The sequence below is a fragment of the Hippichthys cyanospilos genome, chromosome 14, assembly GCF_059441005.1.
Source record: "Hippichthys cyanospilos isolate Australia breed blue-spotted pipefish chromosome 14, RoL_Hcya_1.0, whole genome shotgun sequence".
NCBI lineage: Eukaryota > Metazoa > Chordata > Actinopteri > Syngnathiformes > Syngnathidae > Hippichthys > Hippichthys cyanospilos.
The window spans coordinates 221706-243297 of NC_142382.1; the positions used below are offsets into that span (position 1 = coordinate 221706).

The window sequence follows — 21592 nt, forward strand, 5'->3', positions numbered from 1 at the left end:
TCAATATCTTATCATTACTACTGCCAGTAGATCTCCATCCCGACTTTGCCATTCACACGCGAATCACTTGGAGGACTCAAGTGATTTGGAAGCTCCCGCGTCTTTTAATGAGTATGCAATTAGCAAGTTTTCAGTAAGTTGAAAAGTTTTCCCCCGCTTCGTACGCATCGATACCGTGTATCAAAGTTTCGACTTGTATCGCTCCGTTGGGCGAAACCTTCCGCTTCAGTCCCCCTAACAAAAGTATCGTTGGAGGTAGGATGAGTCTGACATTTTGAACAACCGACGATGTCAACAAGTACTGCGCCGTCCTGTCGAAGCTTGCCCCACAAGACGGCGCCCAGTCGCGAGGTCGTGACGTCAGTGAACGCTGGCCGGACGCCTCCGTAAAGGCGCTTCGACACCGCCACCCCTGGACCGGGCCGCAGGACTGATCGTTGCTTTGGCACACACACGCTTTTGTTAGGAAAGACAAAGGCGTTTATTTGGAAACAGGACGAACGTTTAGAAGTTTCCAACAGAAAACGAGAGCGTCGCGGTTGGCTGGCGACCCATCTTGCAAGGAGACAAAACGCGCGGGCGCTCGTTACGTGCCGACAGCCGGCAGGCGGACGCGATCCGTTCAGCGGCGTTTCGTCCCTGAACGCCTTTGGAAGAAACTCGCCGCGCAATGTCGGACCCCCAAAAATAGATTTCTTCCCACACGTATTGCTACATTCCCCTTGGCGCGCCTTTTCCCACTCCCTCGGTTGGGCCGGCGCGTTCAACGGCACTCCGAAAAGCGGATGCGTTTCGTTCCGGGCGCTAGCAGCTTGATGGCGTCACCGACGCGACTCGCGAACGGCCGCTCGGCTCGGCTCGGCTCGGCTCGGCTCGGCTCGGCTCGGCTCGGCTCGGCTCGGCTCGGCTCGGCTCGGCTCGGCTCGGCTCGGCTCGGCCGGTCGAGCATTTGGCGCAGCCTTTCACGCGCCGAGCGAGACGGATCGCGGCCGCCTTCAAACCGCCAAGTGGCCTTTTCTTCCGCGGCGGCGTCGGGCCGCGTCACGTGACCCGTTCGCCGCCTCCGGTCCAGTCCAGCGGCAGCGTTTGCGCTGACCCATTCGGATAGAGACTCTTTTATAAACGTATTTCCAAAAGCAAAGAAAAAAATACGCATTGCATTGTCAGAAAAAAATAATTTCCCCTTTAGCTGAATACCTGACGATAACATGAACGACATTTGTGTTGTCCTTTTTGCCCTTGGCTAAAAAACATGCAGACGTCACGTCCGGTAGTGGTTTGGAAGTTCGTCCCTTTCTCCACCAAAGTTCCACGGGCCGGGTATCGCATTTTCCCTCTTGAATCCCAACACGCACGCACGCACGCACGCACGCACGCACGCACACACACAGGTTAGAAACGGGAACACGTAGAAAGAGGTGAAAGAAAATTAAGAGCCAGGTGTGCTCGGAGGATGACGACGACGACGACGAAGACGAAGACCAAGACGAGGCTCCCGGGCAGAAATGGCAAGACCTTAAGGAAGACTGGCAGTCTCTTAACTTTCTTCCAACCTTGGGAGGGGGTGGACATCCGCGTATGCCGAGTCAGGTAGTTGACCCTCGACCCCGGTGGACATCCGCCACCCCCACAAAAAAAAACAAAAAAACAAAGACAACGGGAGCAACATTGTTCTCCTCAATGAACAAATGTCACTTTGTCACTTTTCAATTTTTGGCTCATGGTGAAAAAAACCCCCCAAAAGACCCGCACCCCTTATGGCAACAAGGAACACGTCGTATCCGTCCGCCCCTATTTGGATGACTGACTCGTCAATTTCTTAACCGTCCATAAAATCGCAACGAATTCGTGCTTGCGTTTTTTTTTTTTTTACCCCATCTCCCGCAGGATATCAAACGATAAGGTCGGCGTTGCCGGATTGGCGTTTGTGCATTTTCCGCACTGTCGATTTAGCCGCGAAGGAGAACCGCTTGGCGGGTGCTCCGTCGGCCCCGAAACAAACTAAAGTTGAATCCGGAGGGCCGCGCGTTTCGGGGCGCTCGTCGGGCGCGGCTTCGGACTTCGCGGAGGGCGAGCTCGCGGGGAAGCGAGCGCGGGCGGGCGGGCGGGCGCCGGGCTCGCTTCACCTTCCCCCCGTCGGGGCTCAGACGAGGGGCTCGGGGGGCAGCGCGCGGCGGATCTGCTGCGGCTGCAGGGGCGGCGGCAGCTGCAGGGGCAGCAGGGCCTCCACCATGTCGCGGCAGGGGTGCGGCGGCGGCGGCGGCGGGGGCCCGTGGGGCAGCGGCTCGCCGCCGTGGAAGAAGAAGTCGCTCTGCGCGATGAAGGCCTCCACCACGGCCTGGTTGAGCTTGGTGCTGGACAGCGTGTCCTTGTTCTCAAAGTCGGGGCGCATGAGCGTGGGCCAGAAGCAGATGGACAGGTTGTCGGCCGTCATGCGCGTGCTCTCGCTGCGGCGGCTCACCCTGCCGGACGGCCACTTCAGACGCGGGTGGTCGGCGCCGCCGGGGCGGGAGCGCGCGTCTTACCTGTTCAGGTGGCCGATGATGTACTTGAAGACCTGATAGTTGACGGCGGGAAACTTGTTGACGATCTCCTTGAGGACGCGCAGGCGCTCGCCGTAGTCCGCCAGCTCTGCAGACACACAGAGGCCCGTAGCGCTTCCTGAGAGACGCCGCTCCCCGTCCGGCGCCGATCTCGTTTTGACACGCGGTCCGATAAATACGAGGGCCCGGCCCGTTCCGTGCGGGGGGCGGGGCTTAGGCGACCGCACGGCCGGTCTCAAAATCGATTTCGCCCGCAAACCCGCCGCCGAGATTCTTTCCCGCCCCGCGCGCCAAAAGTTCCATTTCTTCGACTTGGGCAAAAGGAGCCAAATTTAGCGGCGCCGTCGGAGTCTCGCCGCGGCGGGAGCGCGCCGTCCGAACCCGGGGTAACGTCGGCAAGTCTCTATCGTAAAAGGCGAAACCGTAAAGTCAAAAGCACTCACTGGCGGCCTGGACCAGTTCGGGATGGAGAGCGTAGGGGATGAGCGGGTCGGGCAGGTCGGCGAAGAAGGCCTTGAGCGCGCCGGCCGCCGCGTTGATGGCCACGTCCAGCTCCAGGAGGTCCACGCTTTGATCTGCGGGGACGGACGCAGAGGACGTCCGGCAAACGCTCGAGGGTCGCGGGACGCGGCGACCCGGGCTCGTTTCCCGGTCGGCGCGCCGCACCTTGGTCAAACAGCTTCTGGATGTTGTCCTGGTCCGTCTTATTGCCGCTGACCCGATACAAGCCTTCTGTGGTCAAACCTGTCATCGCGCGCGCGCGCACACACAACTGAGCTAAGTGCGGTCTCGCCGGCATGGAGACGGACGGCGCGGCGGCCCTCCGGGACCGCGGCGCAGAAAAGGAAAGGAAAGGGAAGGGAAGGGAAGGGGCGCTCTCACCCACGCGCTCGATGTAGTCCACGCACTTCTCGATGAAGAGCGGGATGGGCTGCTTGGGGCAGACCAGGGTGTGCAGCGGGGCGCCGAAGTAGGTGCTCTCCCACGTCCGGCGCGTGGGCGGGTACAGCGGCTTGGGCGCCTTGGCCGATTTGGCCTGAACACCAACAAAGCCACACATTTTAGCTCCGCCCGCGCCGACGAAACGACGGGCGCCGACGGCCCGCGAGCTTCGCCTCGGAACTCGAGAAGCGTCGGCCGCGGCCGTCCGGCCTGTAAGGTGGTTTGTTTGCGCGTACTTTTTCCCTTGGGATGGCCGGGGTTTGCGGAGCGGCCCGCCGAGAGCGCGTTTGGCCGCGTCGCCCTTCCCCGTTTCAAGACCGAGCGGCCGCTCAGTCTTGGTTCTCGGCGACCGTCTCTGCCAAACGCGGCCCCCGGGCACGCCCCCGGAGCGCGGCTCGGACGCCCGTCGCCGAAAGAGAGGGAAAGGAAAAGCGGAGGCCGGGGCGACGTCGGAGGAGCGCAAGAAAAGACGGCGGGCGCAGGGGAAGGCTCCAAACGTCCGGGGAGGACGAGGGCGTCGGCGGGGAAGGCAAACTGGGCGCGGAGGACGGCAGAGATCTCCGCCGTATGGCAGATTGTTGAGGAGCGAGCAACTTTGACCATATTGAGGGTGAGGATAAGCGGCTACGGAAAACGGACCAACGATCGATCGCAGGAGCGACTTTCTAGCACGGGTCGTTCGTCGAATCCGACGGACGGCACCTAACTTCGTTTTGCGCTTCGGAAACTTAAAGATCTGTATTTTCCGGAATTTGGGTTTTTCATTTCCAGGTTGAAGGAGGACAAGCACGCCGCGCGTTTACATGTTGCCCCAGCTTACTGTACTTTTTACAGTCGCGCCTATCGACGGCGACCGTCGTCACGTCAATGGTAATTACCGTGTTCACGTTGCGCAAGCGGGCGGTTCAATAACCGGGCGCACGCCGCGCGTTTTGTTCGGAACGTTTTCAGCGACGGGCCAAGCGGCTTGAGGAAACCTTGGCCATTCGAAAAGCTGCCGGTCAAGCCAGTTTACAGCGTGGGCGACGCTCCTTTCTTAAGAGTGAACAAACAAACAAACCGAGCCGAACGTAGCTCGGAAAATAACGGGCCGCCCGCACCTTAAGGGCTCCACCGTAAATGACGACGTTATCGTTCGGGACGCTCCTGGTCCCGAGATCGAGCATCATATTTCGGCGATTGACTTTTAGCCGGACAAACCCGTTTATGCACTTTTCCTGCCTTAATTCTTGCGACAATTCCCCTACTTGCTTCCGCGGTTCATGCGAGCAGAGCGGCGGGTGCACAATGTCCCCCGCGACGGCGATCGCGGCCCGGGGCAGGGTTTGTCCAGCCATTTGCGGGCTCTAAAGGCTCGCTCGCGCCCATTAGCCCCGTGCCGTTTTGCCGATAAATGAAGCGAGCGACGGCGCAACACTCAAGTCGCTGCGGCGCGGCTTCGCGATTCCGTTTCGTCACCCGCTGCGCAGAACGGCGCGCTGGAGAACGTCTTTTTGTCAACCGTGAGACGAGAGCGCCTCCGTGACGGAAGAGGGCGCGGCGGCGTTCGAGCACCTGGGAGTCCCGTTCGCGCTTCCGCGCTCGTTCGACGCACGGGACTCGGCGCGGGGCGCGTCAAAAGACAAAAAGATGGTCGCGGGGAGAGTGCGCTGACCTTCTTTGGTTCCTTCAGCGTCTTGGGCGCCTTCTTCTTCTTCAGCTTCTTGTCTTCCTGCTCGGGGTCAGAGGTGACGGCGGGGTTGTCGATGCCGCCCTTCCAAGGGTCGGCGGGGGACAGCAGGGGGTCTTCCTCGCTGCCCCGGTGGGCCCGACCCTTCTTCTTTTTCTGCGTGGCGGGGCCGGCGTCCTCGCCGTCGCTGTCCGAGTGGATGCGCCTCTGGTAGGCCTCGGTCTTGCTGAAGAGGATTTTGGAGCGGTGTTTGTACTTGGAGGGCCGGCGCCCGGCCCGGGACCTGCGCTCGCACCCGTTCTCGTCCTCGGCGCCCCCGCGCGGGCCCAAGGGGTTTCGCGACCCGGCCGGGCGGCCGCGCGCGTCCTCCGGCTCGGCGTAGACGTCGTCCGGCCGGTAGGACCCGCTCCTCAGCAGGGTGTCCGCAGGGTCCGCGTAGTTGTCCGAAGGCTCCGCGTCGTTAGGGCGCGCGGCGGCGGCGGCGGCGGGGCCCCTCGGCGCCCGGCGGTTGCCGCGCATCCCGGCCTCGATGGTTTTCAGCAAGTTGGGGTCCAGCTTCTTGACGGCGGGCCGGGCCAGGGCCGGCTTGGGCCGAACCGGCGGCGGCACCTTGTGGTTTCGCTCGTGGTCGCCGAGGGGCGCGCCGTGGAGCGGGTACTCGTTGCCCTCCAGGTCGATACGGTACTTGGCGCGCTCGCTGGGCGTGGGAAGGAGCTGGACGTCGTCGCCGATGGGACTGTAGGGCGGGGGGGCCTCGCTGTCGTCGTCGTCGTCCTCCGAGTCCGGGTAGTACGGGTCGTAGGCCGGGGAGCGGCCGCGCGGCGAGGTCCGGAAGACGTCCTCGCCGGCGCGGTCCCGCGACGAGCCGTCGAACAAGAAGGCGCTCTCCACGCTGGCCTTCTTCTCCAGCGCTTGGTTGAAGAAGGGCGTGAAAACCTCCGTCTGCCGGTGGTACTGCGACAGGGAGTAGAGAGCCGTGAACTTGGCGGCGATCTCCGTGGCGATGTGCTCGCCTTCGGTCATCAGCTCCTTGATGGCCTCGTTTTCAAAGAAGTCGGCCTGGCTGTCGGTGACGGCGACCATCTGCACCGGGATCACGTCCTGGACCTCGGCCAGGAAGGCGCGCAGCGTGGCCATGGAGGCCTTGCGCTTGGCCGAGTAGACCAGGATGTAGCCGTGCACCAGCTCGTCCCTGCGGACGCCGATGGCCGAGTGGTAGGAGAGGACGGTGACCCGGATCCTCCTCCTGCCGTCGCCGAGCAGCTTGTCCAGGACCAGCGCGTTGGGCCGGCCCGGCTGCCCGGCGCCGCAGCAGCGCGACTCCAGAAAGGGCGAGAGGATGAGGTCGACGGCGAAGGGGTCCCAGCACATGGCGCACATGACGATGCGGAGGTCGGCCTCCGAGGCGTCCTTGATAGAGGGCGGCGGCGCCAGGGCGTCGGAGTTCCGCTTGAGGCCGTCCAGGATGGCGCGCAGGCCCTGCTTGACCTGGGACTCGGTGAACTTGCGGGGGAAGGCGCCCGAGGGCAGGTCCACGAAGGTGCACTGGAGCTTGTTGGCCAGCTGCTGGCCCTGGTGCCGGAGGATGGGGACGTTCTTGAACACGCCGTCCCTGGGATTGGCCAGCAGCAGGACGAAGGGGAGAGGAGGAGCGCATTTGTCTCTGCGGCCCTGGGCGATCTCGGCCCGGATCCTGCCCACGCAGTCCCCCACGCAGTTGAGAGACTCGATGGAGTTGAAGACGCAGAAGCAGCCGTGCGGCTTGAAGGTGGCCACCCAGGTGTGGCTGAAGAGCAAGGTGGAGTTGACGTCCACCGGGAGCAGCTCCAGCTCGTAGATGTCGCCGTCCAGGGCGTACTCGTCGTCCGTGGATTGCGCTCGGATCTCGTTGGCCAGCTCCTGCGAGAGGCCCTCCCTGCCCAGCAGGCAGAGGTTGACCTTGTCCGGGCGCCCGCCGCCGTAGCGGAGGTCGGGGCGCTCCTGCTGCTGGAGCAGCCTGTCGGCGAGCGCCTGCTCCACCTTCAGGTCCACGCAGTCGCGGCCGCTCAGGCAGGTCTCCTTGGTGGGGTGGTAGACGAAGCCGATGTGCTTGAGGAGCAGCGACTCGCGGTCGGGGGCCAGCTTCTGAAGCGCCCGGTACCGGGGCTCCTCGTTGAGCACGCGGTGGATTTCGCTCATCTTGTCGCAGCTGGGCGTGGCGTTCAGATCCAAGTCGTAGAAGAGCTCGGCGTGCTCGAAAAGCATCTCCTGGAAGTCCTCCTTGGCCCGCTCCACTATTTCCTGCTGGTGTCGGCAGTAGACGTCCCTCCTGTCCGACTCGCTGATGAACTTGTAGGCCTCGTCCTCCATCACCAGGCACACGACTTCCTCCCAAGGCTGCCCGGCCCCGATGAAGTGAACCCGGTCCAGCGTCTTCTTGAGCCTCTCTTTCATGTCCGCCCTCCTCTTCTCCGACAGCAGGCGCTGCACGTGGCCGTGGAAAAGCCTCTCGCCGTCGGGCGTGCTCAGGAGGTCGAAGGGTATCCGCCGGTCGCTGTTGTCCACGTGGTCCGACTGGTCCCAGGGCGTCTGCTCCAGCACCACGAACCAGCAATGGAAGTCGGGGCGGGCGCGGAGGACGCTTTGCGCCTCGGCCCACGTCAGGTGCTCCACCTCGTCCAGGCGGCTCAGGAGGTGGCCCAGGGTCTTGGGCAGAGTACTCAGGTACTCCTCCCGCCTCCTCCGAACGTGCTCCTGCTTGAGGCGCGCGACGTGCATGGCCAACATGTTCCTGGCCTTCCTGGAGCCCTCCAGGGCGACGAACTCCTCGTAGTCGGGGTCGCCCTTGGCGCTGGCCGCCAGCCCTTTCCAGGCGCAGCGGTAGTCCGTCACCGCCCGCGCCAGGAGCTTCTCGAACCGCTCGGTGGCCGAGGCCGCCAGCTGCCGTTGGACTTTGGCGGCCTCGGCGTACGGCGGCGTCTTGGGCTTGCCTCGGGTCCGGTCCAGCTGCTGGAGAAGGGCGTTGAAGCAGAGCTCCACGTTGACGTTGAGGCGCGCCGACGTCTCCACCAGGAGCAAGTTCTTCTTGCCGGCCACGAAAGCCTGAAGGTCCCTCAGGTGCTGCTCCACAAGCTCGTCGCATTTGGTGGCGGCCACCACCGCGGGTTTCTTGGACTTGGCGATCTGGGCGTAAAGAGCGCCGACAAACTTCATTTGGTCGTCGAAGTTCCTGTTGCAGCCCTTGCTGACGTCCACGCACAGCACGAAACCGTCGACGTTCAGCTTGCCGTCCGGCATCTGCTTCTGCTCAAAGTCCTGCTCCAGGCCCAGCTGGTCCGTGCAGATGTACATGAGCTTCTCGGCGGACTGAAGCTTGGTGGCGGCCGCCCGTTTGCTGTACTGCTGCATGTTGGTGCTCCGGTGCGCCTGGAAGGTCTGGTCGTCGATGAACTCCGTCTGCTCCACCACTTGGATTTTACAGTCGGGCCCCTCGTCCCCCCTGTGGGGGACGTGGCCCCAGTACAGAAAGTGGTCATTGTTGACCACGCGCCCCCCAAAGTCGATGGTGCTCAGCACCGACGTGTGCTCCGAGTAGTAGCCGTCGGCGTGGGGGCGCACGTATCGGTTGCAGAGGCAGGACTTGCCCACGCCGCAGTTTCCCTTGTCTTTCTCCGTGCCCGAGAGGCCCACCACGCTGACGGCGAATGTCGGGGGGCGCGCGTCCTTGCTCTTGGCCATTATATTCTCATCGCCCGCTCGCCGGCTGCCGGGGAAAAGGTCATTCCCGGGGGCCTTCGTCGCCGTCCGGCGCTCCCGCGTTCCTCTCCGATCTCGGCCCGCCGTCTCCTCTTATCACCTGCCTGCGAGACAGAGCGCGCGCAATTAGAGGAGGGCGGAAGCACCCGATCAGAGCCGGAAAACCTTGGCCGAACCCTCGCGCTCACGTGGGGAAGGAGGGGCGGTCCCGCACTCCTCCCTCGCCCTCCCTCTTCCTCCGGGCAGGGATTTTGTGCGCGGACGTGCTTTGCCGGCGGGCGCGCCGTGGTAAAACACCGAACGGACGCGGCCATGGGGCGGACGCCTCGGGGCCCCGCGGTCATTTTTGTGTCGCGCGAGGGATTGCGGCCGGGACGCACGATGCGCTTTTGTACGTCGCGGCAAACACCAGAAGGGAGCCGCGCCCCCATTTGGTTCCTCCGTTTGATTGTCGCGGCCCAGCAAATCATTTCTAGGTCAGCGGCTGTCAAAGGGCCGCGCTCGCCTGCCATTTTTATCCGCCTGGCCGCAAATGGCTCCAAAGCGCTTCTTTTTTGGCGCACGGCGGGGGTGGGCGTGGGGGGGTCTTTCTTTGCCTTCTATTCGGTGTTTTTGCTGAAACATCAAAGTGGAATTTCTCATACTGACAAATCCATTTGAGAAAAGCTTTTTTTTCTTCTTCTTTAGGCGGGTGCATTGCTGCCGCAGCGGCAACAAAGTCGGCATCACGCTTCAACGGGATCAATTGAAGGTTTGAATCCAGGAACCTGATAAGTGACCCGCCGTACGAGACGTTCGCAAACACCTCTCACCAATCTGCGGATATTTTGGATACTTTTTTTTAATCTGGGTTTTTACATTTATCGGAGAAAAAACCGTCTTCGGTTACGATGACTCGAGGCCAATTACTTTTGGATTTGACTCCCGCCCCCCCATCAAGAAGAGGCTATGACTGCATGTCCCCCTCCCCAAAATTTCAAACGCACCATGTCAACAACTCCTGTATGCCCTCCGGCCCCAGTTTCCAAGAAACGGCTTTGTCAGAGGAAAAGGGCAATCGGCAAGTTCCATAGGAGGCGCGGCCAAGGTGAGCAGCGGGGCGTGACCTCGTGCAGCTAGGGCAAAACCAGGCGCGGCGCCGCGCCGCAGAGGCTCTTCTTTGTTCCGGCGGCCTCCCGCGCCGTTTGCGCAGAGTAACCGAGACGAGCTTTAGCTTCGTTCCTTCGGCGGGCGTGCCGTCGACTGGGCCGCCTGCGTGTGCTCACGCGTCGCTCTCCGCTTTGCCCCGCGGAGCCGGTGCTCCCAAACGAGCGCGGCCGCCGCGCCGGCCAAAAACGCCAACTGGGAGAAAATGACGAAGGCTATCCTTTCCCGCCCGCTGTCCCGCGCACCCGTCCGAACATGCGCTTCCCACCTTGGGGCGGCGCGCGCCCACGCGAAGGAGAGTCGCCGGCGAGCACTCCGGCGCGTTTGCGCAAACGGGACCCGAGCAAATCCTCCTCGCGTCGTCTGAAGGCTCACGTCGGCCGGACGCGAAGCGCGCCTCGGGAAAGCCCGCTTGACATGTTTTTGCCGACTTTGCTCTGAGATGAGTGATGGAAGACAATCAGGCGCGTGCTTCTCTGCCGGCATTATGGCAGCGCGACACGCGCGCAAAGCTCTTCATATTTGGGCTCTCGTCAGTAGCAAAAAAAACCTCCTTTTGCGCTGAGCTGGTCAACACGGGCACACGTGCGCATGAGCGCGCGCACATACGTTAGCTTTCCCAACAGGGTATCGCTTGCATGGATTAAGGGCTGACTTAGTTGGCGGGCTGCTCCTCAAAACTACTAAACGCCGCTAAGCTCCCAAACGCGTCGCCGGGGACCGAAAACCTTGCGGGGTCAAAGCCGCCGGATTAGCGTAAACGGCGCGACCGGGCGGCCGTCCCGTCAGGAAATAAAAGTCGAAACCGGACCGGGCCTCAGACCCCTCGTTTATCTTCCCGCCGGGGCGAGCGCTTCTCTTCACTTCCGGCGGATGCTTCTTCCGCTTTGGAAGCAAAGCAATCACAATTTTTGAGCCACCTTCCACGCTTCGGTCGGAAAATTCTTATGCGTGCGGTGAGCGGGCCTCGGTCAAGGAGGGCCGAAAGCCGAATCGATCCCGCTCCGATTGTCCCGCAAAACGTTCCCGGCGACATAAGCCCCTTTCGCGCCGCAGGAACTCTTCCGCTGTACCCCGGTAGCGCGTGTTCCCCTTTCCCTTCCCGCCAAAACACGTTCCGGGCAGGGAAGGTTCCGCTAAGCCCGTGCTCCTAATATTTTGAAATAACGGGAGGAGAGAAAAGTGATAGGCGGACGGGTGCTCGGGAACCAACTCTACTACGTATTGACGAAAAAGAGGACACCCGACTCCAATTTGTTTCAACTAGGAGAAAAGGAGAAAAGAGCCAGCGCGTTTGAGGTTTACAAAAGAAAAAAAAAAAGGAAAAACACGCAGACAGAACACCGACCGAAGGAGATTTACGCCCCGGCGATCTGAATCAGAAATCCGCTGCATTCGGCGGGCGGTCAGCGTATGCTTTTTATCGCTTTTCGCCTTAGGCAACACGCCGAAAGACGCTCCGTCGGCGTCAAGGCCCCCGTGGGCTCATAGGCCCCCGTCGGCGCCAAGGCCTCCGTCGGCGCCAAGGCCTCCGTCGGCGCTTCGCCCCCCCCCCCCCCCGTCGGTACCAACGCCAACTTGGGGCCCGTCGGTAAGGAACTTCGGACCCGGAACACTCGCGACCGTTCGGTGGGAAGGCAGCTATCGATAGCTGACGTCTCCATTTCTGTTTTAGTTGTTCCGGTTGATCGCAACGCGTCCTGGGCCATTCCCTTTCTATCTTCGGAGATCGGTGCGCGTAGATTCCTCCATTTGTCGGCGCGTATCGCTTGAAGTTCGGTTTGAAATACCCGAGAAGGTCGGAGCTTGGAAAAGGTTCCTGGAAAGCGGCGGTCCTCGCAGATACGGTGCCCGCCTCAGGGTCGGTACCGGTTGACAACTTTGGGAAAAGCGGCGGCTGCAAAGAGCACGTAAAGTCGGCGGACTAGGTTGCGAGGACGCACAAGCGGCATTGAAAGTTTAGCTCGGTCCAAAACGCTGGCGGCGTGCTTGCGACGGGACCGATTCGCGGGAACGCGGCTGATGCTCGGCCCGCGCAAACAACGACAACAAACGCCGCTTGCTTTTCCGTCTCCCGGGTGGGCGGCGAGACGAGCGCGCGGCCGCTCGGGCGTCTTTCCCGGCGTTGGCGACCGGCTAACGCTAGCGAGTCGCTAGCTTGCTAGCCTCGTTAGCTTAGCCCGGAGCACGGAGCCCCGTCCGGGCTCGTTCCGACGGCCCGGCGACTCGCGGACGCCCGGGAGCGGTTCCTCGCCAAACCCGCTCCCGCTCGGCCTCGCGCCGCCGGTCCGGACGCTTCGCCGGGCCCGCGCGGCTAGCCGGGCTAAGCGAGCCTTCTTAATCCCGTCCCCGGAGACGTCGCCGTCGTAACGCACCCACCTAGTAGGAAGAACAACATGGTCGCTCCAGCGTCCTCGTCCGAGGCGTCCCCGGCCTTGAAAAGGACAAGAAGGGGACAAGCGAGAGGTCCTCGGCGTCCTTTCGGCGGTGTCCTCGCGGGGGGGGGGGGGGGGGGGCGCTCCGCCCGGGTGGATAGGCGCTGGCTCGCTCGCTCGCTGACTGGCCGCCGCCGCTGCTCTGATGCCGCCGGGACGTCGACGGGCCTCGGCCGACGATCGAGTGAAGACGTGCGAGACCTCAATGGCTGCTGCGGAGCGCAGTTGGGGGTGTGGCTAAACGCGAGGGTGGGCCCAAACGTCGGACTCCGCCCTCACGGATTCTCGCCGTCCTTCCGGGCAACCCCCCCCCAAACCTTTTTCTTGTCGGGCCCGTTAACATCACTTGTGTTTTTCCGAACCCTTTATCGCACATCAAAAATGACCCACTGGCGCTGAAAGCTAACCCGGATACTATAGTAACTTCGACCGTACAGGGATGTCCTATGCCGGGGTAGGACGATACTGCGTCCGTCCAACTCATTTCTTCGTGGGGGACTTTTGGACCCAATTGCCGACGATCGCCAGCGTTGACGTCCTCATTTTGGGAGCCCCTGAAGGCACTGGGATGTGCTTCTGCGGCTCTCCGTCCCTCTTCTCGCGGACTTCCGCTGGCTCCGTCCCGACTGACAAAGAGTCGTTGGTTTTCTCTGTTCCTCTGCAACGGTGACGTCCTTGCACGGCGGAAAGTTTTTGAAAAAATTGCAGCCGAGGCCTCCAACTGGCTCTGCAGTCAGGGCCAGTTGGGAGGCGTTTTTGCGAGAAATTGACAAAGAAACATTCGACATAAATAGAGGCGTTTGCTTGAGCTGCGGATAGGGGAGGGGCCTGATCCGGACATACGTTCGCCAACGTGAAATCAAACGGCGGCGAGGCTTAACTGGAACGCTGCAGATTTGCGACAGGGCCGCGGCCCCAACATCCCCGGCCGGACGCGTTAGTTGACCTCGGAGCCTCCGCCGGGATGGAGGCCGACCTTTACCGAGCCGCGTGCGGGAAAGGGCGGAGCAAACGAACGCGTCCGTCTTTTGCCTCAAAGTCGTGGTGGTGGAAGCCGTTAGAAAAGAGCTGAGGTCCTCGCGGATGTTTTGGAAGGCGCCGGCGTGTTTGAGAGGAAGGGCCCGCGGCCGTCGGGCGAAAGACGGGCAAGGACGAGACGCCGGCGCGGCCCCGAAGGCGCGACCCGAAGCAGGACGAGACCACGGCCGGCCGTCTCACATGGCGTTTAATGAGCGTCCGTGGCAAAGAGGTTTCCGCGCGAACCGTCCTCGCCGGAAGCGTAACGAGGGCGACGCCGGTCATTTCTCGACTCCGTCGCGACAAATCCATCGCTTCGGCGAGCGCCCGGCGGACGTCAAGCGGCCAGCTCGTCCAGCCTGCGGACCACGGCGTCGGCCAGCTTCAAGTAGGACAGCGCCTGCGCGGACACAAAGCCGGGCCCGCGATCGGGGGGGGCGGGGTGTTAGGGGGGGGGGGGGGGGGGCTTCCCGGTTACGAGGCAGGAGAGCGGCGGGCACCTGGGGGCTGCCGGGCGACGACACCACCACGGGCTTCCCCGCGTCGGCCGTTTCTCGGATGTGGCCGTGGAGCGGGACGTCACCTGAGAGCACACGCACCCGATGCCGTCACGCCGGCGGGAGCCCAAAAGGGTCTGCAAAAGTCATCCGTCATCTGGTAGTCTTTGTCAGCCGCGTGCGCAAGTGCTCTTCTCCGGGCGGCTCGCCGCATAAAGTCAAGTCGGAATCGAAGCTTCCGGCCGCCCGTATCTTGGGAAGTCCGGCCTCAACTTTTTTCGCCACGGCGAACCAAAGCAAAGCGGCGGCCGAAGCCCGTTGGCGCCCGATCCGCCCCGCCGACTCAAAACGACGTCCCGCCGACGTCGGCGTTTTTTTAAATCAAGTTCATCGATCGATCGACGGCAAAACGGAGAGACGAAACCTTTCGAGAGGAGCCGCCTTTCGGTCAAATTCGCTGAGACCGGCCGTCGAAAGTTGAAAGCGGCACAGTTGGACAACGGCCGCATACGTAATCGAGAGACGGCCCAGAACCGTTCGTTGGTCGGGAGGCAAAGGGCCGCGCGCAGAGGTGTTTTTTTTTACCTAAAAAAGCCACTCCCAGCGAGCGGGCCAGCCGCCTGGCCCCGTCCGAGCCGAAGATGGCCGTCCGCTCGCCGCACTTGGGGCACTCGAACGCGCTCATGTTCTGCACCAGGCCCAGAACCTGCAAAGGCGTCCGCAGACGGCGCGCGAGTGCCGGCGCGCGGGTGGCGGCGCGCGGGTGGCGGCGCGTGAGTGGAGGCGCGCGAGTGGCCCGCATTCGGCGAGCCGTTTCCGGGCCGGCGCACGTTACCGGAACGTGCACTTTCCGGAACATCAGGGCTCCTTTGCGAGCGTCCAGCAGGGCCACGTCCTGAGGCGTCGACACCATCACGGCGCCTGCGCGCCGGAGCCGCCTCGCCGTCACCCCGCCGCCGCATATGTTTCGCGACCGTCAGTACGGACCAGCTAACCTGCTATGGGGACGCTCTGCGTGATGGTGAGCTGCGCGTCGCCTGTCCCGGGAGGCATGTCGATCACCAGGTAATCCAGTGTGCCCCACTCCACCTGCACGCGCCCACATATTTCTCGCCACACCAGTTTTTCTCTTCCGTTGCCATTGGATGTGAATCGGGAAGAGGGGGTTGTTCCCGCCAACCTGTCTGAGCAGCCTGTCCAGGGCCGACATGACCATGAGGCCCCTCCACACCACGGGGGCGTCCTCGTCCACCAGGAAGCCCATGGACATGCTGGCGACACGCGAGAGCGCGTGAAAGTCCGCCCTCGGGGACGGGGACGGGGACGAGTCTGCGGGGGGCCCGGGAGTGGGCCGAAGGCGCCGGGCGGACCGGACGGCGAAAGGTAAGTGGAGCGGCGGGCGGGCGCTCGGAGGGACTCACCAAGGGAGGCCGTAGTTGGTCAGCGGCAGCATGCGATTGTCTGGACAGACCAAAAACAAAAGGCAATCCACGAGCCCTTTCCTTTTTCCGCCCAGCAAGCGGCACGGGTCGGCGCGCCGGGACCAAGGTGACGAGTTGCCGTCCGCTGCTTACTGTCAGTGAGCTGCGGGTTTCCCTTCAGGTTCATCATCTTGGGAACGGACGGACCGTAGATGTCGGCGTCCAGCAGGCCCACCGACTTGGACTGGAAACAAACACGACGGGCGAGTCTTGACCGCTCGCGGATCGTTGTTTTTTGCCCCGCCCCCCGGCGCGATGGCGCGCCTCCCACGGCTTCCTCACCGGCTGGTTGGCCATCAACGCCAGAGCCAGGTTGACTGCGGAAGGGAGGGCGGAGCGCGTTTGCCAAAGGTGCCGGTGGAGGCGCGCGGCGCGAGCGTACCGGCGGTGGTGGACTTTCCCACGCCGCCTTTGCCGGACGCCACCAGCAGCACCTGGCGCACCCCCGCGACGGCCTTGCGCTCGGGGAGCCCCCGGGCCATCAGCCGCTTCCGGCGCTCCTCCGAGGCCTCGGCGTCCTGCGAACTCTGGACAAAGCCGAGAAGAAAGGACAAACTGGAGCGGGGCCGGGCGATCCGGGGCCGGGCGATCCGGGGCCGGGCGATCCGGGGCCGGCGTCCCGCGCGTTTTCCGCTCTTCTCCTAGCTCCGCCGGATCTTGAAAACGATCCCGCTTATTTTCCGGCGCAGAAACGTATTTCGGGGATGCGTTTTCCTTCATCAAATAGGTAGTGTCGATCATGTACGCATATCGGTCGAGTCGAACCGCTCGGGCTCAACCCGAATCCGCCAACGGGCAACCGCGGCCGAATCCAATTTTAAAGTAACCCTCCAAACCCCATTATTGGTCGCTTTGATTTCATACGCTCAATCAAGTTGCGCGAAGTGCACGTGCGAGCTAGCCTACCGACCGGAAGTTTCGTCTACGCCGTAGCCCACGCATCCACCTTAAAGTCAAAGTGAACGACCGCTCCGCGGTTCCAAATGCATTCAAACGTATTCGGAGCGCGCCGCGTAGCACTGCTTGACGACGACTGTTTGCTAACCAGTATTGCTTTGGAGGACGGCGACGTCGAACGTTAACTTGGAATACGCGCTCATACTTCCGGTGTTGTCGCGGTCAAAAGCGCAAGCTTGATGTCACTGAGCGAGCCGAACCTCTAGCCAGTAGCGAGCGTCCGTAGAAACGTCCACGAATACTCACGCGGCTGCGCGTGGAGTGCGTGCGGCAGGCGGACGCGGCCTTTGCCCGCGGCCCGCCTCGTAAAAGTAGCAAATCGTTGGCGCGTGCTCTCAGCGAAGCGGAAAGTCTAGCGTAAGTGAAGTGCGCCATGTTTGAGCCGCTCGCTCACTCGAGGCGCGTCGTTGTTGCGCAAAACGCCCATCGCGCAACGCCTTCCCAAAAGCACGCATACCGCGCGCGCTGCGTTTTGGAAGGCTTGCCGCGAACGAACGAGCCCAACAAGTGTTTTCGGGGCGGGCGGCGTCGACCGAAAACGGCGACACTCGCGCGACGGACTGCGGACTACGTGCGCAACTTTGGGGCTTTTCGGAACGTCCGCTGTGACGTCAGAAGCAGGAAGCGGTCGGCCGTCTCCCGTCTTGGAGCTCGCTCGCGCGATGGCGGAGAGGAGCGGCCGCGCGCCTCCGGTGGTCCGGGTGGTCCTGCAGCAATGCTTGCAGGCCGAGCTGCAGGTGAAGCCGCGGGACGAGCGCCAAGCGGCCGAATGGGTTCAGGTCGGCGCGGCTTCGGTTTCGTTTCTTCGCCCCCCCCCCCCCCCCCCCCCCCGCGGCACGACAAACGTCGCGAAGATTCTTTCCGAAGATGACGCGCGTTGCCGTGTGGTCTGCTTGCGCTTGCAGATCGAAAGAGGAATGGTGGCGTACGTTTGTTTTTTGAAAGGCGCGACTGAAGACATCCTTCCCAAAATGGGTGAGTTGCCTCTTTCCTCCGACGCCGTCGCTCAAATTCGGAACGCTTCAGCGGCTTCCGTTCTAATAGCTTGTCAGCCCGGCGTCGTGTTTTCCCCGGAAAAAAAAAAAGATTCGGAATACGTCGCGTCTACCAAGTGCTGGAGACAGCCATTTGCCCCCCGCGGCCCCAAACGATTGGCAAGGATTCGAGAAGGCGCACGTCCAAACTTTCCTCGCTCGCGATACTACAAGTGGCCGCGGAACCTTACGCGCGCGGACCGCCCAACGGTCGAGAGACTATACGATTTCGCTTCATCAAGTTTGTTTGCTTTTCGTATCTTGAGTCTACCTTCTCAAAGGTGCACCGGCAGATTTACGAAGAGCGGGAGGCGCTGCATTTTCCATCGTCCTTCGCTATAAAAAACATAGCCGCTCTCCGTGGAACATCGTTCCATGACTAGATTGTATTTCAAACATACATTCATTTGCAACTTTTTGAAATTTACAATCATTTTTTCCTTCTTAACGAAAAACTCTTACACGGTCCGCCTTCGAGTAAATGCTCCCTCGCCAATCCAAAAAAACTTCCCGGCGGCCGGCGGGCGCAAGCGACTTTGAACGCCGGGACTTCCCTTTCCCGCCGTAGTTTCCACGCTGTTCAACGTGCGCGTGTGCGAGTCTTCGTCCGGCAAGATGGTGTCGCTGGCGGATCTGCCGGGCGGCCTCCTGCTGGTCCCTCAGGCCACGCTGGGGGGCAAGCTCAAAGGCAGGAGCGTGCAGTACCACAACAACGTGGCCAAGGAGGACGGCATGCGCCTCTACGCCCGCCTGGCGGACCTGTGCCGGCGGGAGGCGGCGCCGCCCGGCGTGGCCGTGCGCCACGGCACCTACGGCAACAGGCAGGTCCTCCGCGTGCAGACGGACGGGCCTTACACGCACCTGCTGGAGTTCTGATGGAGGCCCGCGGCTCAAACGGCAGCCCGCGAAGGACGTCTTTCGGATGGCTCGAGCGGCCCGCGGCTCGTTTTCTGCGCGGTGAGGGGCGGGGACCTTCGCCCGACGGCCGCGCGCCCCCGCCCGTTTGTCGCCTCCGAAGGTTTCGGACGATGCCGACGTTACGTCACGTTGTCAACGGCATTAAAAACAAGAAGGACGAGCGACTGTGACTTTGTTTGGCAAAGTAAAAACAAGAAGGACGAGCGACTGTGACTTTGTTTGGCAAAGTGAGCGAGATGCGCCGCGGGAGCCGCTCGCGCCATTTATTGGCCTCGTAAGAAGCAAGAGAAAGGTGCGTTCCTTACGCGTGTGCGGGACTGTTTCGCGGTCGAATCGGCGGCGGCGAGCCCCGCCCCAAACCGGAATCTGGCTCGGGCCAGTCCGCCCGCGCTTCTTCGGGCCTCGCCCGGCCCGAGTTTGACTTTGCGTCCCGTCTCGCGCCGGCCGAGGACGCCTCGTCTCCGCGCCGCCTCGGCCGTGCGACGGCGCCTCCCTCGGTCCGGCCTCAGCGCCTGCCGCGCCCCGTCTCCGATCTCGCGCCGCCTTACCCCGTCTGGCGCGGTCCGGCCTCCTCCCGTCCCGTCCGGTCAGGTCTCGTCCCGCCCGGGAGCGCGGCCCCCGGGGTTCCGCCCAAAAGTCGCCCCGCCCCCCTCAGTCCCCCTCCCAAACGCAGTTGCACTCTCTGAGCGGGTCGCGCGGGCGCATGGCGGTCACCACGGTGATCCGGTTGGACGACAGCTGCACCAGCTGGCGGATGAGCTCCCGGACGCAGGGACTGGGCCAGGGGTGCCCGTTCAGATAGTCCCTCAGGATGAAGGAGCGCTCCACCAAGAGCTCCAGGCGCTCCAGGCGGCGAAGGCGCTGCAGGCTGAGGAGGTCCTTCTCGGGCTCGCGGCGAAAGAACCTGCCGGGGGGCCCGCGCGGTCAGCGGCGTCTTTCGGCCCGTCCGGACCGCCTCGCTCCGTCCCCGCCCTCTCACCGTATGCGCAGCGTGCGCAGCTGCGGGAACAACATGGGGATGCGCCGGCACAGGCTGCCGCTGGAACGGTTCTGCTCGATGTCCAGGTGCTCCAGGGCCACGACTTTGGGCGCGATGGAGTCCAAATCCTTGAGCGTGATGGCCACGCGCAGCGTTAGCCGCGTGACGCTGGCCGGGATGGTGGTGGTGTACAGCGACAGGGAGTTCCCGCCTGCCGACGGGACCCGGCCCGTTACGGAAGCGCCGGTGCGCGGTTTCGGGACGAGCCCGAGCGCCGGCCATTTTCGACGTGCCTATTTTCTGTCGTCGCGCGCTAGGACGTGGCGCGGCGGGCGCTCGCTAATTACGCAAACGGACAAGAATACCGTGAGGCGTAGCGCCGCGGTGAGCCTACGTGCTTTTTCTTACCTTTACTATTTTTTTTTTTTTTTTTTGATGAGACGGGACTCACCCACGATGCTGAGGGTCTCCAAGCGCTTGAGGGGCGCCAGCCAGGACGCCAGGCGGCAGTCCAGCCCGTCGCGGATGTAGCGGTAATGCACGGTCAGCGAACGCAGCGAGGTCAAGCTCCTCAACGCGTCGTAGGGCAGGACGGTTTCGGGGTAGTCCACCAGCTCCAGACTGGTCAGCGCCGGACCGCCGTACCGGGAGCCTGAGCCGAGACGAGACGGACGCTCAAGCCGGCGGCGCCGCCGCGGGCGGGCGGGCGACCTACCCGGGCAGCGCGGGTCCGGCGGGCTCAGGTAGTCATCGGGCAGGGGCTCCTGGGGCTCGGCCCTCATGCCCCACGAGAGGTGCGTCAGCTTGCGCAGGCCCCTCATCATGCGGTGGAAGTCGTCCTGGGGCACCGGGCGCACGCGGTCCAGGCCGCAGCCCTCGCCCTGCTGGTGGAAGAGCAGGTAGCGCAGATTGGCCAGGCCGGCCAGGGCGCGCACCAGGTCGGCGGCCGAGCGCAGGCGCACGTTGCACACGCTCAGGTGCGTGAGGCGCGCGGCCAGGTGCTCGCCCAGCGCCGGGCTCAGCATGGGCTCGGACCAGGCGGCGTCGCGCACGGCCAGCTCGCGCACGTCCGAGAACTGCAGCAGGTGCTCCAGGTACTTCTGCTTGTAGACGCGCCCGCCGTCGACGAAGGCCACGGCGCTGAGCGACGGCAGGAACTTGACCAGGCGCCGCCACTCCTTGCGGCGCAGGTGGCGCACGGCCACGCGGGTCAGCTTGCGCCGGCGCAGCGTGTCCCAGAAGCCGAAGGTGTAGCGGCGCAGGTCGGACAGCGCCACCGTCCGGCCCCGCCACAGGTACGGGTGGTCGGCCAGCAGGCGCAGGGCCCGGCACGAGCAGCGCGCCGCCTGCAGGTCGCCGGGGCCCAGGAAGCTCAGCACCGAGACCCACAGCTCCGGCGGCAGCGGCGGCAGCTCCGACATCGGCCCGGCGAGCCCCGCGACGATCGAGCTGGAGGAGGGGGGGGGGGCGATCCGCGGCCGCGCCTGAAGCCGTCGAGCGGCCGCGCCTGAAGCCGTCGAGCGGCCGCGCCTGAAGCCGTCGAGCGGCCGCGCCAGAAGCCGTCGAGCGGCCGCGCCTGAAGCCGTCGAGCGGCCGCGCCAGAAGCCGTCGAGCGGCCGTCTTACGTCGCCACCCCGCGAACGGGCCGTGTTCCGCGCGAGCCCCTCGGCCCGCCAACCTCGCTCTTCGCCGCCATCCTTCAGCGCCTACCTCGGCAGAGTCCAACGCGGCCGCGGCGGCGGCGGCGGCGGCGTCCGTCCATTCATACGCGAGTCCGCTTTCTCCCCAGGCGAGAGGGCGAGGCGCGTCACTTCCGGTTTGTGACGGCTGCCGGCCAATCCCGAGGCACCTTTGCTCTTCTTCGACGGCGGAAAGCGTCGCCGACGACCGCGTCGCGTCGGCGCCCCCGAGCCTCTTTCAACAACGCTGTCGGAATAATACGTTCGCCGCGCCCGATAGAAGCGCTGCCGCGCCCGATAGAAGCGCTGCCGCGCCCGATAGAAGCGCTGCCGCGCCCGATAGAAGCGCTGCCGCGCCCGATAGAAGCGCTGCCGCGCCCGATAGAAGCGCTGCCGCGCCCGATAGAAGATAGAAGCGCTGCCGCGCCCGATAGAAGCGCTGCCGCGCCCGATAGAAGCGCTGCCGCGCCGAGCTCAGACCGCAGACGGACGGCACTTCGCTCGAGACGAAAAATATCTCGCTCCATCAAACGTTTGGCCGTTTTCCACACATGCACGCG

General features: G+C 63.5%; 4 protein-coding genes across 13 annotated transcripts; 1 reads left to right on the top strand and 3 right to left on the bottom strand.

The window, feature by feature from the left end:
• Positions 1-84: 84 nt before the first annotated feature.
• On the bottom strand, positions 85-12723 carry arhgap5 (Rho GTPase activating protein 5). 2 transcript variants are annotated; one of them, XM_088432464.1, is made up of 7 exons: positions 12415-12717; positions 5140-8993; positions 3426-3579; positions 3210-3287; positions 2987-3118; positions 2526-2631; positions 85-2462 (listed from the first exon to the last, which is right to left on the bottom strand). In XM_088432464.1, exons 2-7 carry the CDS (start codon positions 8869-8871, stop codon positions 2144-2146), a joined length of 4521 nt encoding a protein of 1506 aa, XP_088288590.1. In that variant the 5' UTR covers positions 8872-8993; positions 12415-12717; the 3' UTR covers positions 85-2143. The 2 variants fall into 2 exon arrangements, with proteins under 2 accessions (XP_088288590.1, XP_088288591.1); XM_088432465.1 differs by having other exon boundaries at positions 2337-2476; positions 12415-12723.
• Positions 12724-13677: 954 nt separating this feature from the next.
• On the bottom strand, positions 13678-17218 carry nubpl (nucleotide binding protein-like). Of its 7 annotated transcripts, XM_088432470.1 has the most exons (11): positions 16669-17212; positions 15848-15992; positions 15748-15782; positions 15559-15649; positions 15406-15445; positions 15165-15255; positions 14980-15073; positions 14820-14905; positions 14570-14690; positions 13988-14070; positions 13678-13887 (listed from the first exon to the last, which is right to left on the bottom strand). In XM_088432470.1, exons 1-11 carry the CDS (start codon positions 16795-16797, stop codon positions 13825-13827), a joined length of 978 nt encoding a protein of 325 aa, XP_088288596.1. In that variant the 5' UTR covers positions 16798-17212; the 3' UTR covers positions 13678-13824. The 7 variants fall into 7 exon arrangements, 4 of the variants coding, with proteins under 4 accessions (XP_088288596.1, XP_088288595.1, XP_088288598.1 ...); XM_088432469.1 differs by having other exon boundaries at positions 14570-14905; positions 16669-17214; XM_088432472.1 differs by having other exon boundaries at positions 14570-14905; positions 16623-16820.
• On the top strand, positions 16560-18577 carry dtd2 (D-aminoacyl-tRNA deacylase 2). Of its 2 annotated transcripts, none has more exons than XM_088432479.1 (3): positions 16560-17159; positions 17328-17397; positions 18025-18577. In XM_088432479.1, the coding sequence occupies exons 1-3, from the start codon at positions 17085-17087 to the stop codon at positions 18330-18332; spliced, it is 453 nt and encodes a 150-aa protein (XP_088288605.1). In that variant the 5' UTR covers positions 16560-17084; the 3' UTR covers positions 18333-18577. The 2 variants fall into 2 exon arrangements, with proteins under 2 accessions (XP_088288605.1, XP_088288603.1); XM_088432477.1 differs by having other exon boundaries at positions 16603-17201.
• Positions 18578-18588: 11 nt separating this feature from the next.
• Positions 18589-21247, bottom strand: LOC148412316 (uncharacterized). 2 transcript variants are annotated; one of them, XM_088432468.1, is made up of 5 exons: positions 20316-21247; positions 20069-20234; positions 19805-20005; positions 19354-19564; positions 18589-19278 (listed from the first exon to the last, which is right to left on the bottom strand). In XM_088432468.1, the coding sequence occupies exons 1-5, from the start codon at positions 20772-20774 to the stop codon at positions 19026-19028; spliced, it is 1290 nt and encodes a 429-aa protein (XP_088288594.1). In that variant the 5' UTR covers positions 20775-21247; the 3' UTR covers positions 18589-19025. The 2 variants fall into 2 exon arrangements, with proteins under 2 accessions (XP_088288594.1, XP_088288593.1); XM_088432467.1 differs by having other exon boundaries at positions 20069-21242.
• Between the last annotated feature and the right edge of the window lie 345 nt (positions 21248-21592).